This window comes from Python bivittatus, unplaced genomic scaffold (genome assembly GCF_059951505.1).
Source record: "Python bivittatus isolate LINGU-HERP-01145 unplaced genomic scaffold, Pbiv_v1 ctg000850_np1212, whole genome shotgun sequence".
Classification (NCBI taxonomy): domain Eukaryota; kingdom Metazoa; phylum Chordata; class Lepidosauria; order Squamata; family Pythonidae; genus Python; species Python bivittatus.
Window position 1 is genome coordinate 57304083 of NW_028277112.1, and position 25398 is coordinate 57329480.

General features: G+C 36.8%; 1 protein-coding gene and 1 long non-coding RNA gene across 4 annotated transcripts in view; one reads left to right on the forward strand and one right to left on the reverse strand.

Annotated features, from left to right (window-relative positions):
* The window catches only part of PTBP3 (polypyrimidine tract binding protein 3), a 56051-nt gene that overhangs the window by 25261 nt on the left and 5392 nt on the right, over positions 1-25398 (reverse strand). For 2 of the 3 annotated variants that reach the window (XM_088130269.1, XM_088130270.1), the window contains exon 2: positions 1409-1484. In XM_088130269.1, the coding sequence (XP_087986395.1) occupies positions 1409-1433 (25 nt within the window). In that variant the 5' untranslated portion in view covers positions 1434-1484. Of the gene's footprint in view, positions 1-1408; positions 1485-17500; positions 17535-25398 lie in introns of all 3 variants that reach the window. The other variant, XM_088130268.1, reaches the window with a different exon arrangement.
* Positions 103-24589, forward strand: LOC148213852 (uncharacterized). Its single transcript, XR_015793871.1, has 5 exons — positions 103-231; positions 10765-10882; positions 11693-11741; positions 12363-12536; positions 24417-24589. It is a non-coding gene; the product is annotated as an uncharacterized LOC148213852 (long non-coding RNA).

Here is a 25398-nt window from a genome sequence, read left to right on the forward strand (position 1 = left end):
CAGATGTACAGTAGACATTCCCTTATGGGAGAAATGCATGCTCTGGGTCATGTATAGAGCTTGGTTACTTCTGCTTCTCTGCTGGAAAAAGTAGACTTATCCTTTTAATAAATAGGGGCAGAACTGAATGAAGAAACTGTAAGAGACCTGTGGACTGAAGGTGAACTTGAGTGGGGTGCATCATCTCCTTCGCAGCTTCTGATTAAAGTGAAATCTCCCTCAAAAGCTGCAGTAAGTTCAGATAATGAAGCAAGATAAACTTTTGTTTCAGCAACTTGCTATTTTGGTGGTGAATTTCTATTAGATATTTTTCTTGGTGATGTTAAGCCATGTCTGGTGTTCTTATTTCTCTGTATAAACCCTCACCTCTTCCCATTCTTCAGGGTGAGCATGAATTATTTTATTTATAATCTTCTTGTAGTCTGTAGTATTAAACTGCAACATTTCCTGTCTCAAGGGGAGAAAGTGCCATTTGTAGCTGACCATTGGTCTCTGGGAGTCTGCTGGGAGCAATGTATTCGCTTTCTAAATTTTCTTTCAAGTTGGCAATTGCATCATTGGGATAGAAACAGCTATGTCATTTACGTTTGCCACCACTAATTATTTGCATTTTAATATTTAAAGTTAAAAGGGGAGATTATATTTTACCACTTCTTTTTAAAAATTTCTTTATCTCTGATGAGGTTGGTCTGTCTTCCCAGGAGAGAAGGGTAGGCAGAAATCTTTAGGCACACACCTCTATGCTATATGGCCATGAGATTACACTATTGAAATAATTTTGCTTTGTTTACCTGCTAATAGCCAGAGAGGCAATAAAGTCTGTGATAGGCCTCTCACTCTCACACACCAAGGTTAGGGAGAGGATGCCAGGTTAAGTGCTCCCTGGAAGGCAGATGGTGACAGTAGGAGCTACTAAGCTGCTATCCCAAAGCAAGACACAGAACCAAGATGTGAAGACTCAGAGGGCTTCTGGGGGAGGATGCTTGAGACTTCCAGTCTTTCACTCTATGGGCTCAGCCGTCTGCTATACCAGCCCAGCCAGTTCAATCCATAGTTAACATCTCATAGAACCAGAAACTCTGATATATTCCTCTTGTAAAATCCCAATCTTAAAACATAAGAACAAACTATAGTTTCATATTTTGGCTTACTTCAGGAAAACATGCCAGAGTTTCTGGTTCATATGATAGAGTAAACAAACAATGGATGTATGCAAACATGGTCACTGATTTATTCTTGGAGGTAAGACATTTTCCCCACAGTTCTAACCTATCTACTTAAAAAAAAAAAAAAAACCCAGATTGGAGTGGTTGCAGCCATCCCTAGGTGTACCTACATTAACCCATTGAGAAAATCTTTACAAATAGGTAATGTTTACAGAATATGCAAAATGCATTCTTAATCATACCTGTAGCAGGAGTAGAATTGCTCATCGTAAGAGGCCCGTATGTGATACCAGAAGGAAGAAGCTCATCAGATCCACGCTGAAAAAAATTGTAAATATATTTGTTCCTCATTCTGATATTTACAGAATATACTTTTTGATAACAGTTAAGGCAGGGACATTTTTGTTGGAAATACAATAAAAAGACATTCAAAGCAATTCTAACATTAATGGAGCATCTATTTTTATTCCATTATGTGTTGCATTATAAGATGACTAGGATGTAGAGCAGAAAACACTATATGAACGGTATATAAAAGCAAATATTTGAGGAACGGTACTTGCTAAATAGGTTCCATGTTAATATATTTTTCCCACTCATTACTTCACAATAATTAATTGATCATTGCTTTATATTCTCAAACAAGCTAGCTGACTCTCAAACATTTCTGATACCACTTTCTCTTTTTGTTCACTTTGCTCAACTTCCAGACATGATTAAATAAGCAAAACATTCTAGAACCATCCTGCTAACAATATGTTGTATTTCAAAATTGTTTTCTAAATTATTGAGACCTTACTCTTTTCACCAATACATCTGATCAGGAAATGAGATCAAAGGGATCTCAGATACCATTACAGACAAACCAATGGACAACACTTCCATTAAAAAAAAAAGATACATTGAGGTATGGTATAATTCTGACTCATTTGGCTTACTGCTATTTCTACAAGCAACTTTATCTGATATATACCTTGCTAGCAATATATAAACTTATGGGAGTTGGATATCCTGCAAAACTGGATAGGATGTTCCATAGAAGTAGCCATATCTACTTGATGTGGTGAGATAAAACATTACTATGATGTATAAAATGTTGATCAATGCCAAGTAGACTGAGACATAGCTATCATTTTATGACACAATTATGTTTTTCTCCAAGAAAACATTCTTTCAATATCTTGATGCATCAAAACTCAAAGCAAAGCTTCTGTATTAAAAAATATTTATTTTATTTGCAACTCACTGGGGAAAACAGAAATATATCATGTAGTATGCCAGGTGATGAAGCCTAATATACAATAATAAAATTTAACTTTACATGCTAAGAGAAAGGAAAATCAGCACAAGGGAATTACTTTATTTTGTCAGTTCAGCTGCTGCTATACCTACTTATAATGCCATTAGCCATCTTTAATTTTTACTGCTGTGAATATCAGTAAAAATAGAGGATAGGTATTTCAAATGTCATGTGCCATGTTTTTAAGTCCACATATGGGAAGGTTCAATGCCTGAGACTAAAATTACCATATCCCAAATTCACCAACTTAAATAGCAACAAACCATCAGATCTTTCTGTGAACCACAGTATATGATACCTGTGATACTCCATGTGAAAGGCATGAATTTTTTTTTAATTATTAAATAAAAATTATAGGAATTGCTTAAAATTTCAGAGAAAATTAAGATTGTAATAGGTGTGCTCTTGGAGGATGCCATTCAATTTAAGATGAATCCAGCTTCACTTGTTACAGATAAAAGGAGCAGATCATTCAAAGTTTTCCCTCAAAGACAATGGAATAACAGCACCATGGAGAAGCCAGAGTTATTCTTGATCATGTATTAGCATCAGTACACTTTCAAAGATTTGGTGATGAGTTATCTATTTGATCTCAATAAATTATAAACAGGCTTTGGGATAAAATTAGACTGTTTATTCAGCAAGAGTGTAGAGGTGACAACTGCAATTCCAATTAATGCACAGATAAATATCTACAATCCTGAAATGATATATACCTAAATGGTAAAAAGATTCTTATATTATCAAAACTACATTTAAAATTAAACTTAAAATGAATAATCAACTGAGCAGTAAGTTCAACCACAAAGGACTCAACGTTCTCTAAATTAAGATACTGAGATTTATTCTCAGGCCATGGTAATTATTTTGAAGATCAAAGTCTTAGCTGATAATGGGCATGAATTTGTTTTAAAAATGAATGGAAAGTAATGAATGTACTTCAATTAATGTTACTTTTTAATACATAACACTAGTCACAAATATAAATATCAAGGGCAGCTGATATGATCTTTTGCCATTTTATGTCTGATAAAATTCCTAGTTCTGATTGCTAGACCTCTCTGGGCAGCTGCTTAAATCTCTACCTGGTCAAGAGTTACTCCTCAGTACTGCCATGTTTTACAGCACTACTCATTATATTGTAAATATGCATTTTTTTTAATTAAGAGTCCCCAAAGTGGTGGTTTCTGTTCATTATACAGACAGAAATCTGGCAGCTTTGATGTTTTGATATAATACCTGTACGATTTATACAATTTAGATGCAAAATATAAAATTTACCATCAGTGTAAGACTTGCAAAATCTTCTGTTACAATAAGTAGTGAGTATCTTAGTGGATGCCATCCTTTTAACAACCTGTAAACCAGGAGTACTTTCTCCATTCTGTCTGGAATTTGGTGGGCATGATACCATTAAAGAAGGATGCAACTGCTACACATTTCATTTGGCTGGGAGATACCACAATTACAAACAGTGGAAGGTTGAGTGGTTGCCCACTGAAGTTGACAGAAAAAGTTAAAGAAGCTTTAAGAGAGAGAAGTATTTTCCCCACTGCAAACCAGGCTGGATTTAAATCTGCCTAAAGAAGGTTGACTTAAATGGGTTTAAACTAAGTTTTCCATTAATACTTCATACATTTCCTAAACTATTATCTAAATCTTAAGACTCATCATGCCTGCAGGCAGAAAAACAGAAGCAAACATACTAGTTTTCTTTTGTTTTCCAATATTGTTCCCTTTTGCTTACTTCTATCTTGGCCCATCCTTCTTGCACACAGAGACAAAAACAATAAACAAAACTGAATGATCATGACTGATGTGCCAAATTAAGGTCTGAATTATTTAATGAATTATTTAAACTCATTAGTTAAAAAAAATGGCAGTGTTTGGAAGCCAATCAAAGATAGGAAATTTACTGGCCTACTATAAGAGCAGACACTGACAATATGGCTAATGGTAAAGGACACTGGAATTTGCAATTTAGTCACAAACTCGCAGGCTCACAACCCTCATGCAAATATTAATATTTGAAGAGCTGGTCATAGAAGAGCCTCTTATAATTCAATGTATTTGGCAAAAGCATTGATTTTATATAGCAATTAATGTAGGGTTAGTGTATTAATATATCCAGATTTAATAAAATACTTATTCCTTGCAAAATGTTATTTTTTAAATTGAAATAAATCCAATGTAAAACAAAAAACTAATATTCTTTGGTCCAAAAGAGAAAAAAAAAAAAACCATTGTAAAGTTGCTAATAAATGACCACTCCCTATTCATATTTAAAGAAGCAACTGAGTTTAATAACCAAGCCTAAGTCATTGTTAGGCAGCACTGTAAAACCTACTTGGGCCAGAATCCGCACATATATATAAGTAGTACTAGCTGCACATTTGAGCAAACAATAATTTGTTTAATATTGAACAAACAGTATACTAGTGCACACTGCTATTGCCTATTCCTCTCAAAGTAAGGCAGAGAACAAACGCAGGGTTTGGATTTAACTTTCCTCTCCAGCTTGCCCTGACAGATACAAGTTAGAGTTCTGGGTTCATGCAACATAGTAAACAAATTACATACACAGCAACCTGAAGGAGCCAGATAGTATGATCTGAGCAATGCGAGAGGGATAACCACTAAGTAAAGTTATGGCTTAATTTGCCACCCGAACATAATCAGTGAGAAGGATTAAGATTTGCTTGGGGTGGGTGGGGGAGGATATGACCTACCCCTAACCCTTTAGTCTGGTGTAGGCCATATGTCAAAATAGGAAAAAGAACTAAGGCCTACGGCGCCACTCCTCTTTCCCCATGTACATCAGAGACAGATTGAGAAATGGAAAAGGCAAGTTAATTCATAAGCAGATATGCTGTGTTGGCTAGCAGCAAGCCTGCCTTCCAACTTTCAAGATGCAGAATTAGGCAGGATTAACTACACACTTCTACAATGACTGACACACACACACACACACACACACCCCGCAACTCCAAAGCTAGAAGGAAGGCTGGATGTTGTCTGGCTGCCATCCAATAAAAGCATCTAAAGAATATTAGCTGTACGGAGTAAAACAGACAATCTCCTACCTGCTATGAAGCATTAGATATAAATTGCTTGAAATGTCTTTGGGCTGCAGCACCCAACAGTGTGTAATGTGGCATTTCACTTGAGAAAATCTGGGGGGAAGATCTCATCACTATAGTCTTTGGCTTTGTTGACCAATCCAATAAAAAATTATCAAGCTTTGTCATTGCCACAGATAAACAGTTAAGGGCACAGCTGTATCATGAAGTTACACAGTATTAATCCTAATATCAAATAGTTAAATTTTAAGTCTTAACATCTTTAGTCTAATGTGTTGCCATGAAGAAAATTCTTACAATCTCTTGCCAAGGTATCAAATTCTTTCTAATATGAATCTTTTAGGAGATTCATATTCAAGAAAAATATATATTAAGCATAAGTTAGTAGTTGCAATTAAAGTGTGTCAAGCAAGTTTGGTTTGCTCTAAATAATCTACATCCCATTAGCACAGAATGTCACTTTAAGTTTTGCAATTTCTATTACTGTAGAATTAGTTAATTCGGTGAAATGCATAACTATTTCTTAAAAACGTAAGTCACACATAACTTACTGCTAACTAGGCCTCCAAAACCACCACAGAATACTATATCCTGATCTACAATAACTGTCACCTGGGACCACCACAATGCATCCATGCTCCTGTAATATATTTAATACTGTTTAGCTAATAGAGTTATAGCAGCAAATATCTTGCATACTTTGATTAAAAGAAAAAATATATGTAACACCAAATAAATTAATCTGATTTTATGAAATTATTTAAGGCAATTTAGGCTAAAAGAAGGTCCTGAGATACACAGACAAAAATATTTTGGAGAAGAATTAAATGAAAAATAATTTGAACTTCCATGTTATCATGTCCTTTAAAAAAAATCAGCATGCAAATCTAAAAATTTTACTCAATGAATAAAAGGATAAGAAGTATGCAGAAACATTCCAAGTTTATTTACAGATAGTCCTCGAGGTACGTTCATTAATTCAGCAACTGTTCAAAGTTATCATGTCCTTTAAAAAAAATCAGCATGCAAATCTAAAAATTTTACTCAATGAATAAAAGGATAAGTATGCAGAAACATTCCAAGTTTATTTACAGATAGTCCTCGAGGTACGTTCATTAATTCAGCAACTGTTCAAAGTTATCATGTCCTTTAAAAAAAATCAGCATGCAAATCTAAAAATTTTACTCAATGAATAAAAGGATAAGAAGTATGCAGAAACATTCCAAGTTTATTTACAGATAGTCCTCGAGGTACGTTCATTAATTCAGCAACTGTTCAAAGTTATGATGGCGCTGAAAACATGGACTCATGACCAATCCTCAAAGTTCCAGCCATCGCAGTACCCCTGCAGTCATGATAAAAATTTGGGCCCACCTGCATTTACAACCCCCACCCAGCTGACCATCACTTCTTTGCCTGGGAAGAGGCAGGAGTCCCAGGCAAACAGACCGGCGGGTGACAGCTACAGGTGGGGCGGGGGGTGCTGTGGGCAGGTGTTAGGGAGCGCGGGGCTTGAAGCAACACAGTGCTTCCTGTGATGTGGGGTTTGCCACGGTGCTGGGACTTGTGGCTGGGTGGTGCTGCTGGGGCTTGAGGATAGCGCTGGGGCTTGAGGGCTGTGGTGAGGGGCTTGCCGTGGCACAGTGCTTGAGGCAGCACTCTAGCCGGCACTGGGCCTGAAGTAGAGGCCTAGGGGCAGTGGCAGCAGGCTAAGATTGCTGAAGGCCACCGCTGAAGAGTGCTGTCTCGAGCTCTGTGCCATGGCAAGCCCTGCACTCCCTAGCACCTGCCTGCAGCACCTGTCCCCCGCCTGTAGCTCTCACCCACTGGCCTGGGACTCCTGCCTCTTCCTACACTGCAGTCACATGAGGTCCTCACTTAATGACTGCGTGGTCCTGGAGTTATGACAGCAACTGGGACTGCCAAAATTTCAGTTGTTAAGTGATGCGGTCACGTGACATTGCACTTTACGACCGCATTGCCTAGTGATGGAAATCCTGTTCCCAATTGCTGTCATAACCCGAGTACTATCTGTATATGCAGGCATGCAATTATTTTTTCTCCATTTAAAACTTTTAAAAATTATGAACTTTTCAATAATTTCCATGGCACTACTTTTTCAATATAAAGAAAACTTCCAGTATCATTCTTTATGATTCCTAAAAGAACCTGCCTCTGGACAAAGCAGAATCAGAACAATTCCAAAAGAACATTATAGTTTTCCTACAACCTGCAGGTTTGTTTCTCTAGAAATCTGCCCAATGCTTATCTAAAGGTTTACAATTTATAAGCATTATAAGTAACCATTATAGGAATATAGCGCCAACAATGGACTATACAAAATGTCAAAGGAGCTCCATTCTCACTCTGTTCATTCATAGTCTTCTTCTATTTGTCTTCCACTTTCAAGGAATATCAATTTTAGCATCATTTGTTGTGTACCTGTTGGAACACTTGTATGGAATGCAAACAGCAACACTTTCCCATTTTCAAAGCTTTTGGAGGGTGTTCCTGGGTACCCTTTACATAAATGTATATAAATGGAATCAGCAAAGACAACCTACAGCAGCATGTCAACCTACCTCACAAGTCTGTTTTTATGGAAAAGGGAGAAAGGAGTGCTATGTATGGCATCTTGAGCTCCTGAAGAAAAGGCAGGATATAAATATAATAAATAAGATTAGATTGGAAAATTCCATCTTCACTAAACATTTGTACCGTTTGGGGGACAACTGGAAACTCTTTATAATGAAGTAATTTGACACATAAACAGCTTCTGGTGTCACTTCCATAGATATCTAAATTCTGTATAAACAAAATCTGGTTCAGCTACAAACTTAGCAAATCCACACTAAATCCTATGCATGAGTTAGGCTGTCCTGAAGAAACAAAATTAAACTGATCTCACTCTACAAGAAGAGCCAAATGGAAGCATATTCAAGTATTTATATAGATTCAATAAAAAAGGGAATCATTTAGATTTACAAATGGCCTTGGAAACTAAATATAGAAAATTTTTAGAAACAAAATGCTGTGGAAGAGCTAGACCTAAACAAAGAATGCAATTTCACTACACCAAATTACTTAAATGAGATAGCAACAAGCTTTACAAAACAATCAACATCCCTTTTTACTACTGGTTCAGTGAGTTGATCAGCCATCTCCCTAGAAACAAGGTTCTTAGTTTAACAGAGAGAGTGAGCAGCTGTTTCAGTCTTGCTTTCTCACTGGCACAGTTTGCATGCAGCTAGTTCCATTGTCTAACGTATCAATTACTCAAGCGTCCTGCTAGATCAGTATCAGGATCTGGTATGTCTTTTAAAAACACACACACATACAAAACTGTAATTCAAGAACCAGTAGAAAATATGACAATTATTGAGGGAATGAATTCAATATCTGTATATAGACTAGTAGGACTAATAAAATCAAGATACTTGAACCTCAAGAGATTCTTACCAGATGGTCAATCACAAAGAGCTTAAAATATTCTTAAGATTTCTCTTTTTACCAAAATGGTTAGGAAAAGAAACAAAGAACTTTCTGAATCAGTGGCATAAATGGACTCACAAAGTCTCCAAAAATCAGTGCTGTGCTTTGCTTCCTTAACTGGGAAACCCCAACAATCTCCTAAATGACTGCTTTAAGTTCAGCCTTACCCCTTTCATTACTACGAAGGCCAGAACGGGGAAGCCAAGAGATCAGTTGAATAAACTGTATTAATTGCGGGCTGCATAAACTATATTAATATAGTTACCTGCTGTACATATTTGCATAGATTTTAAACACAATAGATCTTTGCAAGGAACCAAAGAATCAATGCAAGGAATTCAGATAATGAATTTTTATATATGTAAAACTGACTATTCCAATGAGTATTAAACAATATGTTAGGAGTAAAACCTCTTTATTCAGTATTTTATGATTTTGGTGTGGTCAGAATCTATATTGTCTGTGTATTCATTCTAACTAGATTTTTGCCAGTCCATTTGAACTTTTAGTCCCAAATTATGCAATAAGTAAAAGTTATGCTCCCAAATTTTCTACCAGCTATGTGAACTGAAAAGCAAAAGACCATCTGTAATTTCTGTAACAAACCCAAATGACTTTTAATATCCTATCTGAGACATTCAGTATTTATGTAAGGTTACATAACATAAGGCTAGGATTTTATATTTATTTCATTGCCTCATTAAGAAAGCACTTTTAATAAAATCGATGAGGAAAAAATAAATCTATTTTATAACTATAAAATTCAATTATTTTTATAACTCCAAACTTTAGTGCATGCACCACTGAGACAGTGAAGGAAAATAAGATGTTAATACAGCTTAACAACTGAGAGGTAACTTTTGTTACAAGTAAAAGTCTTTTTAAGGATTTTGTTACTGGTCTTGTAACAAGACGAACTATGCTTTGAGCCACAACAGGATTAATAAAAATGGAATTGGCAATTTACAGATTTGCTGATTAAAAAGGGGTTGAATATGGGAAGAAGAAAACCATGTTGTAACTTTAAAGAGGGAGGAGAGATAATGAACTTGTTTGTAACTGTTGTAAAGAAGGTCGGAAGTTGCTTTTCTTTTCTTTTCTTTTCCTTTCCTTCCTAACCTGCACTGTTTTTTCTACTTTTTCTTCCATATCCCACGGTAACACCATTTGGCAAGAATTTTCAGAATAAGAAAAAAATGCTATGGCAGAAATTGAACCTTTCCCAAATGACTGCACGTGAACAAACTATCTGCAACTTCATTTAAAATTTGTTCCATTAACTATAAAATAAGAAAAAATTATAAACATCCAGTGCTATCACTTTCTAGTTAAATTCTCTCTTAAGCCTGTCATATTATGGAACTAGTATAATCATAAGCAGTCATATAAAAGTCTATTTCCGAGAATAAACAATTAAGACTTCCTACAATGGAAGGGGGTATCATGGTTATTCTGAACAAACTTAGAATAGTATGTGTAGGACAATACTTAAATTATTCTTGGGTAAACTTCAGAAACACATTGTGCTGTCTAAATGAAGTAACTGTCCAGAAAGCCCTACTGCTCTTATTAGGAAGAATTCCTTCTGGTCATATTTCTGATTAACTTGAAATTTAAGTAAGCAGAACAATATTTACAACTCTATTTGAACAAATTTCCCTAAGATCCTGGATTTCAAAGTATTCTAATATGTATTTGAAATGTCTGGGCATGTTCTACCTCACAGGATCTTTTTTTTTCCTGGAAAAATGAATTCTACCAATTGGAGCCAGGAGTAAACTGGTGCTGAAGAACATGAACCCAGAGGTGTAGGACAAGGTGACTCCTCTCAGAAGATGCTCAGTGTAAGGATTTCTTTCTAATGCCAAAATTGGAGCTCTCACATGCAACTAATCCTCTCACAAAGCTTTATTATCTAGTTTAGGAGGGGAAAAACAATTTAAGTTTTGCTCTTTTTTAAATCAGTGGTATTTGGAAACCACCACACAATTAACCTAATGTATCTTTTCCCAGGATTGTGTATCAGCTGCAGAGGGGGGCAGCAGATGCCCAGAAAAAGACAGAATCTCCTTACCAGTGTTTGTGAGAGGTGCTCCACGCATCTCCAAATCATACTTTGCCCTTTCAATCTCAATCACTACAATTAATTCCTGGAACCCCTGATCAAGAGACATAGTTCTAGTGATAGAAAATCAGTTGTTTGAGTAAACCTTCCCACCACCACCACCACACAGCACCCCGTCACGTTCTCCTGGAACTCTAGGGGTCCACGGAACACTGTTCGAAAAACCCTGCCTTAGAGATTAACGATAGTGATTTTTTGGACAGGACTCCTAAAAGCAAAATGCTGAAGATTTATCCATCAATGCATACTCATAATAGATTCACTGGGCACGTTTGCACTTCTAACTCGTACAGTGTATATTACATTCACACTGAGAACTTTCAGCTAATTAAGTGCCTCCTCTACCACCAGAAGTGGCATGTATCTTCCAGATGACTGCATTACAAACATCCCAATCCCTTGCTATTGGCCATGCTGTTTTGGAATGACGGAAGTTGAATTCTGAGAGTTCTCTGGAGAATCGTTTTGCCCAGTCCTCTTTTAGGAAGTGCTCCAAAATAATCTATGCTATCAAATTATTCTTTTGCAGATTAGGATACCCTAAAGTTAACAACACTGAACAGCTCAATTAAAACAAGGTAAGAATTTTGCAAACCGAATATAATGACTGCTAATTAAACTGCTAGTGCTCGGAAAGAACAAAGAGGCTCTTTTAAAATATTCACTGTTCCATATTAGTTGTTAAGATTTGCACATTATAACAATTCTTTTCTACGAACAGGCAGAAGTGGTGAAGCAGTTTACAAATGAATTGAAGAAAAACAGCAAATCTAGAATCAAAATGTATCTGTAACCAAATGAACAAAGTTCAGGGTGTCAAGAGAAAGATACAACTGAAACTAATAAGCTAATGAAAGTATCAAACCATATAAAATAAGCTCATTGTGCATCTGACATTGAACTTAAAGATATTCAAACAAAATTCTGATTAGCAAGAAAATAGATTTTCTAAAAGCCATTGTATGTAATCTGCATAGCATTCTATTGTTTATTTCTCTGAATTAGTAAAGTATTATATCCAAAAATTGTCTTTCACCTGGTATGGTATGCCTAAATGAAAGGTCAAGATGTCTACTGGTGATAAATTACCATCATTTGAGAAGCAGAGCAGTCCAAATACTTGCAGGGACAAAGGATCATATACATACAGCATTCTCCTTCTGCTGTGTATCCCTGACAATATGGTATTCTCCATGCAGGCACAAAAATCCTAGAGCAAAAAGCACCGCAAAAGACAGAAGCACTTTTTTGCCATCTTCTTAAAGGGAAAAAGACTGGTTCAGAGAACACATAATTTCTGGAAGTTCAAGTCCTCTAAACCAACATTCTCTGCAAGGGATCCCTTAAATTGTGAATTTCAGCTCAAAGCATGGGTAAGGAATTCTCCATTTCAATAACCTCCCATCCAATTCTGCAAACTCTTCTCGTAGAATGAGTCCTTTTTCCTAATGTTAAGATGTTTCCCACCAGACACTGTTTTCTGTCCCTGAAGTCTGTCACCTATATTGCTCAGGAGAAAGCTAAAAAACCATATATGTGGGGGGGGAAAAGCAAGAAACTATATGTGTAAATGGATTAATAGTGTGTACATGTATGTGAACATTGGCAGAAAGAGAAATGAGGCATCTGTGTTTACTCCTGACTTTTGATGTATCCTCCTTTTCCAGGCCCTGATTACGTTTGTTTGAGGAAATGTGACCTTGTAAGGAAAAGGAACTCTTGCTCTTGCTAGAAGGATCTTGAATTGGGGGAAGATGAAATCTAACAATGTGTCCTCCCTTAGCCCAATTTTTTACCTCTTGACCCATGAAAAATTTGATATTGTAATTCATTATATAGTTTGGTAGTGATAGGGCTCGGATGGGTAAGAGCATATACAAGAAAGGCAGACTTCAAAAAGTTTTCTTGGTTTTTTTTTAACTACAGGTAGTCCTCGACTTACGACGGCAATTGGGACCGGAATTTCCATCGCTGAGCAATATGGTCATAAATCACGACCACATTGCTTAGCAACGGCAATCCCTGCAGTCCCCATTGCCATCATTAACTGAATCCCACAATCATTAGGAGAGGCAACTTCCTGCTGGCTTCCCACAACCAAAGTCAGTGAGGAAACTGGCAAGAAGTTACAAGTCCCAGGCCCGCAGGTAGCTAAGTGGCTGCTGCCCAGTGGGAGAGAGAGGGAGTGCATGGGGGTGCGGAGGAGGGGGTGTGACTGGGGTGGGGAGGATGCATGAGGGTGCAAGGGGGTGTGTGAGAGGTGCTGCACAGATCAGAGAGGGTCGGTGAGGGTGCAAGGAGGTGCATGAGAGGCACCATGCGGATAAAGGAGAATGCGCAAGGGGGTGCTCAAGAGGACTGGGGAGGGTGCACTTGGGTGCGGAGCAGGTCAGGGAGGGTGTACAAGTGGGGGGCATGAGCACAGAGGGGCTGGGGAGGGTGTGCAGGTGGGGGAGACCTGCAACCTTCCCTGCCAGCTTCCCAATTGACTTTCTGGCAGGGAACGTTGCAAATGGTGATCACATGATTGCAGGCCACTTGGCAACCAGTTGTAAGTGCAAACGGGTTACAAGCACCCAGATCGCAATCACATGACATGGGTGCTGGGATGGCTGGAACTCTGAGGACCAGTTGTAACCATTTGTTCAGTGTCATCATAACCTGGAATGGTTGCTGACTGGTCATATGTCAAGGACTACCTGTATATTACAGATAGTCCTCGCTTAACGACTGTCCTGTTTAGTGACCATTTGAAGTTACGATAGCACTGAAAAAGAAACTTTATGACCAGTCCTTGCACTTATGACCACTGCAGCATCCTCATGGCCATGGATTCAAGATTCAGGCACTTTGCAACCTGTGGGTGTTTATGACCATCACAGCGTCCCATCATTGCCATTCGCACACTTCACAGCTGGCTTTTGACAAGCAGAGTTAATGGGGGAGCTAGCAGTAAAATCACAAGTCACGGTCACATGATGTCTCGCTTAACAACTGTAGGTGATTCGCTTAACAATCACGGCAGAAGTGAGGTCATAAATCCATCATGGTCATGTGATGCCTTGCTTAACAACTGCATCTTAACAACAGAGTTGCCAGTCCCAATTGTGGTCATTAAACTACCTGCATACCTATTTTAGGCCTTGCACAAAAGTTTTCATGTATTTCCTCTGCTACTAATTTTCAACAATAATATTCAGAGAATCATCAAGGCTTGCAGGTTACCTATGGATGGCATCCTGATCACAATCATCACACGTAGTAAAAAGATACATTTCTCAGACACTGATGAAAACTTCTATCATGCCACAAGAGGACTGAAACGGTACTACTTCTTCCTCTTCCCTTTTTGGAAAGACAAAGGACTATTTTATCATTTCAGTACTACATTGCCACCAAAAATAAAGAAAACAGCTGAACCTCTCTTCACATGAAAATCTGCTTACTTGAAGCCATTGGACACATTTTTTAATTAAATTCAACTCATAAAATATACTTAGAAAATGGTGTCTAAACATGTGCTTCCTATTTTGGAATTATGTCCACCTTTCAGCAATAATCCACACTATCTTCAATTCTGGAAAGTAGAAGGATCTCATAAGGCTTCAGCAGTATGCTCTCAGCATGATCTACAGATTTTTCTCTCACTGATATGCTACAAAACCCAGTGTCTGCTGTTTGTATACTACTCCCCCAACAAAATCCAAATAAAGGTAGTTGTCAGTTAACTATGGTTATTAGGACCGGAATTGCCATCGCTAAGTGATGCAGTCTTAAAGCACGACATTACATGACTGCGCTGCTTAGCAGTTCCAGTAGTCTCCAGTTACTGTTGTTAAGTGAGGACTATGAGGGTTATTAAGCGAGGACCTCAAGTGATTGTGACTTCCAACTTCCTGCCAGCTTCCCCAATGACTCTGCTTGTGGGAAGCCAACAGGGAAGGTAGCAAACTGTGATCACATGACTGCTGGATGCTGTGATGGCCAGAAATCTGGGCCGGTTGCCAAGTGCCTGGATCACAATCACATGACAAGGGCACTGCACCAGCCAGAACTTTGAGGACCAATCCTAGCTACCACTTGTTCAGCACCATCACAAGTTTGAACGGTCGCTGAACAAGTGGTCATTAAACAAAGACCACTTGTAACTTAAACCATTCAACCTGAAGAACCATTCAACCTAAAGAACCTAAATAATGCAGCTCTACTATAACACACTGTTAACTTCCTGGTGTGTACATACAGCAAGGGAAAAATAAAAGGACAATAGAGGGTTTTACTTTCTAAGCATATCAATGTCACTGCCCTATGTCTGTAGTCCAGGGGCACACGTATTCACCAAACCCTTTGTTGACAGCATATATTGTCAGCATAAACTCTGGAATTAAGGCAATCTTAGCATTAAAAGGGGTTGGTAATGGCACATACATCCTGGAGAAGGCCTATTTTTGTGGCTGTTAACAGTTGACAATGACCTGATGGCACATAAATAATAAACTGTGCATACAGCCTTACTGTGACCATCTGTAGCTATTTTAAAAACAAAAATATCCCTACGTCACCTGAACATTTGTACTTTCATTTGTGTGCAAATGCATACCATTTGCTGTAAAACTATAATTACAACACTTAAAATATTATATGAATTATCATATTACTCATTACCAGTACAATGTTAGTGATTCAGTTCAATAAGAAGTATAATCATCAACTCTCTCTATATCTTTTGTAAGAAAGCCATAACATGATGCAATAAGTCTCTTTTTAAATTCAAACTATAGTACATTGCCAGAATTTAGTTTTGTTTTTAAATCCTACGCCTTATTAAATTAAATCAATGATCTAACAAATTATATTTCTTCATATGCTAAACCTTATCTTTAAAAAATGTGCTACAAACTCCTGATAAAAATATTCTTTCTTTAGAATGCATAATTTCTTCTCATACATCTCTTAAGGATGCATTGACAGTAACGTATTTCATTTTCCAAACTGTTTTTATATTTATTAATCACTCTGCTTTCTTAAATAACAAACAAAATTCAGCATGCATTTGGTCTATGTTTTTATATTAGTCATAATATATATCTTTTTTGTTTTTAAGGCCACAAATCTGGGAATAAATTTCAGTTAGTTCAACAATACTTACTTCTAAGTAGAGGTATATAGAATTACCTACAATATTAGGGTTCTTTAACTGAAGTAGCTCCTATAAATTATATATAGTCAGAAATTTTCTTGAAAACATTTATTGTTAGGAGTAGCCAAAAGGATACAGCCATATCTTCAAGATTACATATTCCCCATCCATTTGCACTGGCCATAATGATTAAGACAGTGAGAATTACAGTCCATTGAATTAATGATGCTCATAATTATGCTTTTAATTTGTGTTGTATTTTTATTGTTAGCTGCCTGGAGCTTCATTTTTTAAAACAGAAAGGCAGGGTAATCCACCAAATAAACAAACAACCTAAATATCTGGAAAGCACTAGTTGCCTATCCCTGCTTCATAACATTTAACAAAGATTAGGGTGCAAATAATCTTTGTGTGTTTCAGAACTAAAGCTCACAATGTCATTTTCATTGTATATGGCGCTTAGGTATTACAATGCTACTCTAGAATTTCTGAAAAGCGTAAGAGTAGCTGGAGAAATATTCGTCAATTTGGCTCTGCAAAACATTTTAAAATGATGCTTCACAAAAAGTGTTGGCACAAACAAAGCATCTATTTTTGAAATGTTAAAGCCACCTGTGCAAAGCTCATGTAGGTATGTAGGTTACCTGTGTATGCATGCCCAGAAACACTTCAGCTGAGACCACCAATCAAGTGAAGGGGCTGTACTTGTGGACAGATGTGAAGACAACCAGAGACAGTTTTCCAACAGCCACACAAACCTTGCAAAGGACTTGAGTACTTCAGTGCTTTGAAGAGAAGGGCTTCATTCACACTAATGTGCTTTAAATGTACCTTTTTTTATGCTTTGGACTGATCTATTCAGCAGCCAGAGTTCAAAAATGGGTTGCAGCTTTTTATAGTTACTTACCTTTGAACAGCATTCCAGCACAGGATAGGGTGAAACGTACATATTTTATAGCTGGACTGAGACACAGCATGTTAAGTTATTAATATCCTTAGCTGAATTGAAAGAAACATAAATTATGAACTCTTTTAAGAATTAAAGAGTTAAGATCCACTTCATGAGGAAAGAAATTGGACGAAAACAAAGCAATGCCACAAGAAAAAAGAAATGATGCACAAGTTTCAATGTGTTATCCAGAAATAATAAAAATGTGGATAACAAGTTTATATGAAAGGACAGAAAAAGATTCCTACCTTTAAACCGACTGCTATAAGATCTGTAACAACACTGTGTGAAAACAAATGGGAGAAAATGGAAAAGTTAGAAAAGCAGTTATTGTACAGGCAATGATAAATAAAGCTAAAGGAAGAAAAAATATCATAAGAATGAAATGAGTTATGGAGCGTTTTTGCAAAAGAAATGGGACAGTTTAGTAACATACAATATGAAAAAGAGAGGCTTAGATAGAGCAATCAGATAAAACTTTGTACAACTAATGTTAAAGGATTCCTGTTCTTGACACACATCTATTACACAGTACAAAAGGCCCTTTTAATTGACCGGCCAAGCACACATATGGATAAATGTGTCATACTTTTTTGAAGAAAAAGTCTCTACATTCACATATAAAGAATCAGAAGAACTAAACACTAGTTATCTAATGAACCATGAAAATAAGACTGCATCCCACATTACAGCTTTAAGGATGGTCGCATTTACTAGTGAGAAAAAGTATCACTTTTATGCATTGTCTATATGTTGAATGCCATTATCAGAGATATGTATCTTTAAAAAGCTATAGTAGATATAAGCAAACAGGTAGTAATACTCTTTTAGGGAGAACGTTTTCATAAAAATAACAGATCAAGAGCAATGCCATATAATCTTATCCAAGGAGCAAGACAACTCCCAGTGCGTCCAAGCCTAATCATAGAAATATATTTCAGTAGGAATCAAAAACTATGACTGAGCTGGCTGAGGTTGTAATCCAACTCATCTGGAGGGCACCCAGCTGGGAAACACTGAATTAAATTAAGTTAAACAATGTAACTACATTATCTATCATTATATAATTATTTCTGAAATAATTATTTCTGTCTTTCTTACATCCAAACATAACTAATCCAAAATGGAGGTAACATTTTCCACAATGTACTTCTATAGATAAAATGAAAGTCTTCTACTTTCAGTACTAGTACTCTCAGACATACTCTAGCTAGAACAAAACATCACTATCTGAAGTTAAGAAAGTCTAATACTTGATTTGCTGAAATATGATACAATATCAATCAATTAACTTCCTTTCTATTACTCATACATACAACATAAATCACCATAACAATGCAGCACCACTGAGATTGCTAAACAAGAAATTTGATTGAAGAGGAATATCTATTCCCAGTAAGCATTACCTGGACAAGTAGTTTCAGACACAGTTCCACAAAAGTTTATACAACCTCTTTCTTAATTACAGTTCTTTGACAAAAGAACTATGCCTTATTGGATAAAAATGAACATTCCTGATCAGGTATCATCAAGGTGTGGTGGTCTTCAAGCTTCAATTATTTCTTTCATAATCCCTAGCTATTAGTCATTCTGTCAGGAACTTATGGGCCCTTGTCAAGAAAAAGTTCAATGAAAAAAAATCCCAAGGTCAACATAAACTGAAGCAAATTTAACACAGTATCTCAGCAATACATTTATTAACTCAGTAGAGCCTGTACATTGCTTGGTAACAGCCTTAGGTAAATCAAAACAAATGAATACCAAAAACTATTGTACACATTACAATAACTAAATTCAGACCTGAATGGAAAGGAGGAATTGACATGTAAAAGTTGTCATTTAAGAGGAGTATTACATTAATTTGCAGTTTGCTCTTGCTTAACCAAAATTAAAGGACTGAACAGCCATACATCTATACCAAGAGTTCATATGGCAAGATAGACATTTCTATAGCCAGAATTGAAGAAAAGGTCATAGGTCTCATGACCACTCACAAAGTCCCTTCTTATAATATGTAACAATCAAAATATAAGCAAAAATATTAATAATACAATAGTGTACTTTAACAGAATCAGAAAATACAATCTGAAAAAAATTTAAGCATAATAATGATTAGAATGAACTAAAACTGAAGGGAAAAAAATCTATGTATTAAATAAGCATTTACTGTGTGACTACACTATTTAACAGAAACTCCTAGACTTATTGCAATAATTGTCAGAAAATTGGTCATTTAGATCTACTTGTCCATAGCCAGAATTAGGAAGTTAATGAATGTATAAGCTTAAAGTTATAACTACAGGCCCAACTGTCAAATAAGATATGGTTCTTCTGATAATGCTGTTTAAGACTCATAGGAACAGCTAGATTTTTCCAGTGACGGAGTTCAATTGTCAAAAGTTAAGGTACAATTAAACGCTAGATATTTAATTCTGAATCTACATAGTTTGCATTTTAAAAGTTTTAATTTAGAGTATAGATTTTGTAGGAAGAGTAGACATTGTAGGAGGAGAGCTGTTTAGTCTATGGTGGCAAAAAAGCTTCCACCCAGAACACACCACCAAATCTACCATCTATAGCCAGGCTCTATACTATAACCACATTTGTTCTGACCCACTTGACACAGATGTTCAACTGATAGAATTAAAAGAGGCATTCAGGAGAGTGAACTACCCACCCAATGAGATCAGTAGACAAATCAATAGAACTAGATCAGAGAGGACCTATTAAAAGATAGACCACAGAAAAGAGAACAAAACACCACTGGTTGTCACTCAAACCACTCAAACATATTATTAATAAGCTGCACCCCGTACTGAACAATGACACTGCACTTTCTCAGACACTGGGTGGCAGGCCCATACTTGAATACAGACAACCACTCAACCTAAAGCAGTTTCTCACAAGCAACAAGAAATACCAAGGCAATGCTGCCAACATGGGAACCAGACCCTGCAACAAACCCAGATGTCTGCTTTGCCCCCACAGGCCCCAACAAGTACACAGATGATTAAAAGTGCCTCTGCACGCTCTTCCTCCAATGTGAAAATATGCCCTTCTGAATTCTACATAGGACAATCAGGAAAAACTTTGTGCAAAATAATTAATGGACCCACATTTGATATAGGACTTAAAACAAGAGCAAAATAATATCAAAGTGTTTCAACCTTCCAGGACACTCCGTGGCAAGCTTCAAAAAGTCTGTTTTGGAGAAATGGGACATTAAAAACAACATGAGTGGGAAATCAGTGAACTCCCATACAACAACATGTTTCAGCTATCTCAGAAGTCTTAACAAAGTAGGTTTTTAACACATTACAATTGTCAACTGATAAGTTATTAGAAATCTGTCTCACATATAATCTGCATCGGCATAACCAACCTTTCTTTCTCTCCCCTCACCCCAATTTAAGTCTAGCCATTCCATGCATCTGATGAAGTGAATTGCAGCTCATGAACATTCATGCCTTTTAGTAAAATCTGTTAGTCAGAAAAGGCTGTGTAATTCTGAATTGTTACTGTGTTAACAAGTCACATGCAGAACAGTTTGTATTGGGGAGCAGTCCAGAACAGCAAGAATCACAAAATGTATCAGTTCAGCTAACTCAGAAGGCCAGGTATAGCCTACATGTAGAGATGTGAATGCATGGAAATAAATCAAGGTAGGAAAGAATTTCTTCTGGGGATTTGTCCCCCGAATGAGGAATACCAATACTCCAATGATCTAAATTGGTATACAAATATATTCATCATTTTGTTTATACAAATTAAAGTGTTTAATTCTCTCTCAATCTAACATTTCTCAAAGGTGAACTTAGGGAAAATAAAATAGGGAAACTTCAGTCCATGCAACACAGAAGTCCCTGGGGAAGGAGACAAATTGTAATATTTGTATTATGCTTCTTCTGTTTAAAATTCCATTTTATCACTCAGACATTGTTTCATTTTATCATTCAACAACTATCCCATTTTTCTACATTTGTTTATCAATGTCAATGGATTGTGGGTTCTAAAAGCATCTACTGAGTACAGTTATATCTCCCAGCAAATATTTAGTATTTCACAGAAACCGGATGGCATCTTTTGGCCATTAAGGTTTAAAGAAATAATTTTAAACATTTTCATGAAACTTGTAATTTTAGATGCTCAGGAGGTATCTGTACTGCAGAGTCATTCTAATTGTATAAACATTATTGTTCATACTGTTATATTATTATAATACAGGTTTTCCTATCCTGGCAACTATTGGACACTGTGAACAGCTTCATCATGTCTAACGGTCATACTGACTGGAGCTGATGAGATATTCAGGCCCAAACACTTGGAGGGCTCCACACTGTAGTAGAGGAATGTAACTTTCATTTACATCTACAGTATAGGCTTGTCAGAACTTGCTTACCTAGGGCCTCATTTTCACAATTTTTAAAAACAGGCTAATTAACCTCCTGTTCAGTAGGCTTTCTTTAAAGATGGATATACCTGTGGAACAAATTAGCCATCATTGCCAAAAAGCTATTTTCATAATTTAAAAAATTAGATATATTGTTAGCCTTTTGAAACTCATCTGTGTTCATGCATCCACACATTTATGATGAGAATAGGAACTGCTACAATGGGTATATAATACCCATAAGCATTCTGCATCCTGTCCAAATTGGTAGCATGAAAACAATCACATGAACATTTGTCAGACTGTTCTGTCATGAAAGTTTTTTACATCATGGTAGTGTGGACTGCAGCTGCTAAGCTGTATTTTGAAGCATGTGTGCTATGTAATTTACAAAAGTTGGGAATATTCCTTTCAACCATCAAGCAAATTTCAAGTAAGTAGAACTGCTAGACCAACAAAGGGAAATCTAAGCGCCATGTCTTTTAGACACTTCATTATATTGTCAATTCCCAGCTCACTCACACTGCAGCAGTTATAGTACAGAGTGTTATTAAAGTCAGTTATTAACAATTACCTTAGATTACTGAAACAACTGAACTAAGCACAAGAAACCAAGCTAAAATGTTTAGAAACAAATTAATTTTTTTTCTGATGAATTATTTGCAACTTGAATAGATTTTCAACATTTGAATGCTTCAGTTACTTGGCATTCAGAATACCTACAAATCCAATTCCTACGCTTGTAATTCCTCTGTTCTGTGAAATTCAGGGGGCTGAGGCCCGGAGGTGTTTCTCTGTCATGTCCCCTATGTCATGGAACAAGCCTTTACATGAAAGTTCAACTTGCCCCAACACTAACAACTTTCTGGAAGCCAGTGAAGATGAAGCTCTTCCAGATGTTTTTTTAAACTCTGTGTGTGTGTGTGTGTGTGTGTGTGTGTGTGTAGTTAAGATGGTACCTTCTTGTGGCTTTTTTTTCTTATGCTGCTCCATTTTTAAATTGTACACTGGTTTTTAGGTGGCCATTTTATTTCACTGTGGTTGTTTTATAGGTTTTTGTATACCGCCAAGAGTCTCATAATTATGGCTCTATAAAAATTTAATATACATGAATATTATACATAAAGTGACTATATTACAGCAAAATATAGTTGTGACAATTGGAATAATATTTAAAGTTATTCTTAAACATCTTGCTTTGGAGTTAATGCCAATATATTCAGTGAAATTTATTTTCAAAGTAGCTAGCATTCTTAAAATTGAACTGATAATATGCTAAACATTTTGCAATATGGTCAGACTTAGTTTCTAAGCAGCAGCTGCATTCTCAAGCTGCTCATCTTTTCCACCTAGCTGCATTTGAGGAAGGCAAACTGCAAAACTTGTTTTTCCAGATCAGTTGGAATCAACTGACATTTTGGTTTCTCTTTTGCCAGAATGACCTCTGCAGGAATAATGCGTTGGACCACTGTAAAATAGGTTTAAGAATTTTAAGAAATGGTACCTGGATTTGCTTGCTTCCAAACTCTCAGTATTTTCACTATTAGATTATAGGCTCATGTCAAGGATTGTCTTTAAAAAACACGGTATAATATTTGAAAAATTATAGACCCTTTGTACATTTTTATATGTTCTATGCATGAACCATTCCATGCCCAGAACATACGTTTTGGGGTGATCTGTGTCCAGACTAAAATAAGCACATTCCCAACAGAGGTATTTGGGAGAGGAGAGTGGAAGGAGAGCAGGAAAAAACCAAGGGCATCAGCAACAGCAGCACCACTGTCCTTGGGGTAACGAAAAGAAGATGTGGGTGGGGCATTCTGGTTGGATATGCTGTTCTTGAATCCAAGGACACTGGTATCAGTTAAGGAAAAGCACTGAAAGAAAGCTACTTGAAGATCAGTGCAGCACACAGGCCACATAGAAAACCCAGAACAGTGTAAAATGGGTACAAAACGTTGGCATAAATTTCAGATGGAAATACAATTTGGAATTATGAAAGAGATGGAGAAAGGAACAGAACATGAAATGGAAAGTATGCATTTTTCTGCAGTGCAGAGAATTTGAAGAAATTTATGGCCCTAAAGTTAGCCTTCTGTTGACTAAAACCAAATCAAGGCAGCAGGCCATAAAAGACACCACTTTAGGAAAGTTTAATAAATATGCTGTTTGTGGTAAGACAAGGAAGTGCACAAACAGTGAGCAAAAAAATAGTAGGACTGGGTGCTTGAATGAAGCACTGTTATGGAACTGCTCCAAAAATGTTGAAAGGAACAAAAACGATGTTCAACTTACTAAACATCTTTTACATCATCCTATTTTTAAGGACCATCTTTTCTGGTTGTAACATTTGGATGGGCTTCTCACAATACTACTGGAATTCTCATGTTTGAACAATAACACAATTATTTTGTTTAAAACAAAATAGACAGAAACAGGAATTTTACTATTCCACTTCAATCAGTGTATGTATTCTCTAATACTGAACAAGCAGGTACCTAGTTGCACTGATTTCTTTTGTTTGGCTGGGTCCTATATGAAATTATCTTGGTTGTCCCCCCCCCCCCATTTTCAATATTATCAATATTCATTAGGGCTGCATTCCCCTCCAAACCTGCTGCTAAAGCATTGACTCAGTCAGGTCTTTGAAGGTTTAGCATGGCTTCTTTGAAACCTCGTCCACCTTCTGAACATACACGTGCATGAACAGAAAATCTTTCTATTGGGATTGCTGTTTCAGTAAAGTGAAGCCCTACTGTCTTCTATTTCAGAGTTATCTGATAGCAGTGTTCCAGCTATATCACCTGTGCCAAGTGATGTAGTTTATCATCCATAGCTGCAAAAAGAAAATCCATCCTGCAGAAGCAAGTATGAATGCATTTGCAATAAAAGTCAGTGGATTACAGCACGAAGCAACTGATAAAAGATACTGCTTAGTTTGGTTATATAACCAACTCTCCTTTCCAGATACTTGAAATTGCAGGTTTCATTGATAGGTTCAGTCATTTCTTAGCAGGATACAATTCACCCAACAGAGTATATATTGCAGAGGAATAATTAGATAAGTGTAAGGAAGAAACCAAAGAGGTCAAATAATCTAGTGGACAGTAGCTATCCTATATCTGGATAGCTAGAGCAACATCCACAATATGTCCTTGTCTATCAACTAGATAACCAGTTTCTTCCTTACTGAACAACCAGGAAACCTACATGCAGCTGAATATTTACAGAAAAGGCTATCACAAACTCAAAATAATTTTAAATGCCTAATACAAAGCTTTGTTATGAATAATATTGCCAGTGTACCCAAGCTAAGAAGAAATTTAGAATTAGGAAACTAATCCCCGAGCTAATGGCATATACTTGAGGTTACAGGTCATGTGAAAGGGAAAATTACATTCCAAAAGTACTGCCCAACCAGTATTATTTAGCCATGGTAGAAGAAATAAAATCCAAATGTTTTGGTTGCTCCAGGTTTTGGCTGAAATAAAATCCAGAAGGTTCCCAGTGATTTTATGAAATGGGTAGAACAAGGCTGGTACACTGCACACACACCTTCTTCTCCTCCTCCTCCTCTTTCACACAGCCAGCCTGCCCACCTGATTTCCCAGCTCCTTCTTTTCTCTTCCTTCCCTGCCTCCTCTCAGATACCACTGATGTCCCATTCATTATCTACCAATCTACCCAGTGCCTTCCCTTCCTTTCCTCCCCAGCTGTTGTTGCTACCAATCTTCAAACATGTGATTGCTAAAG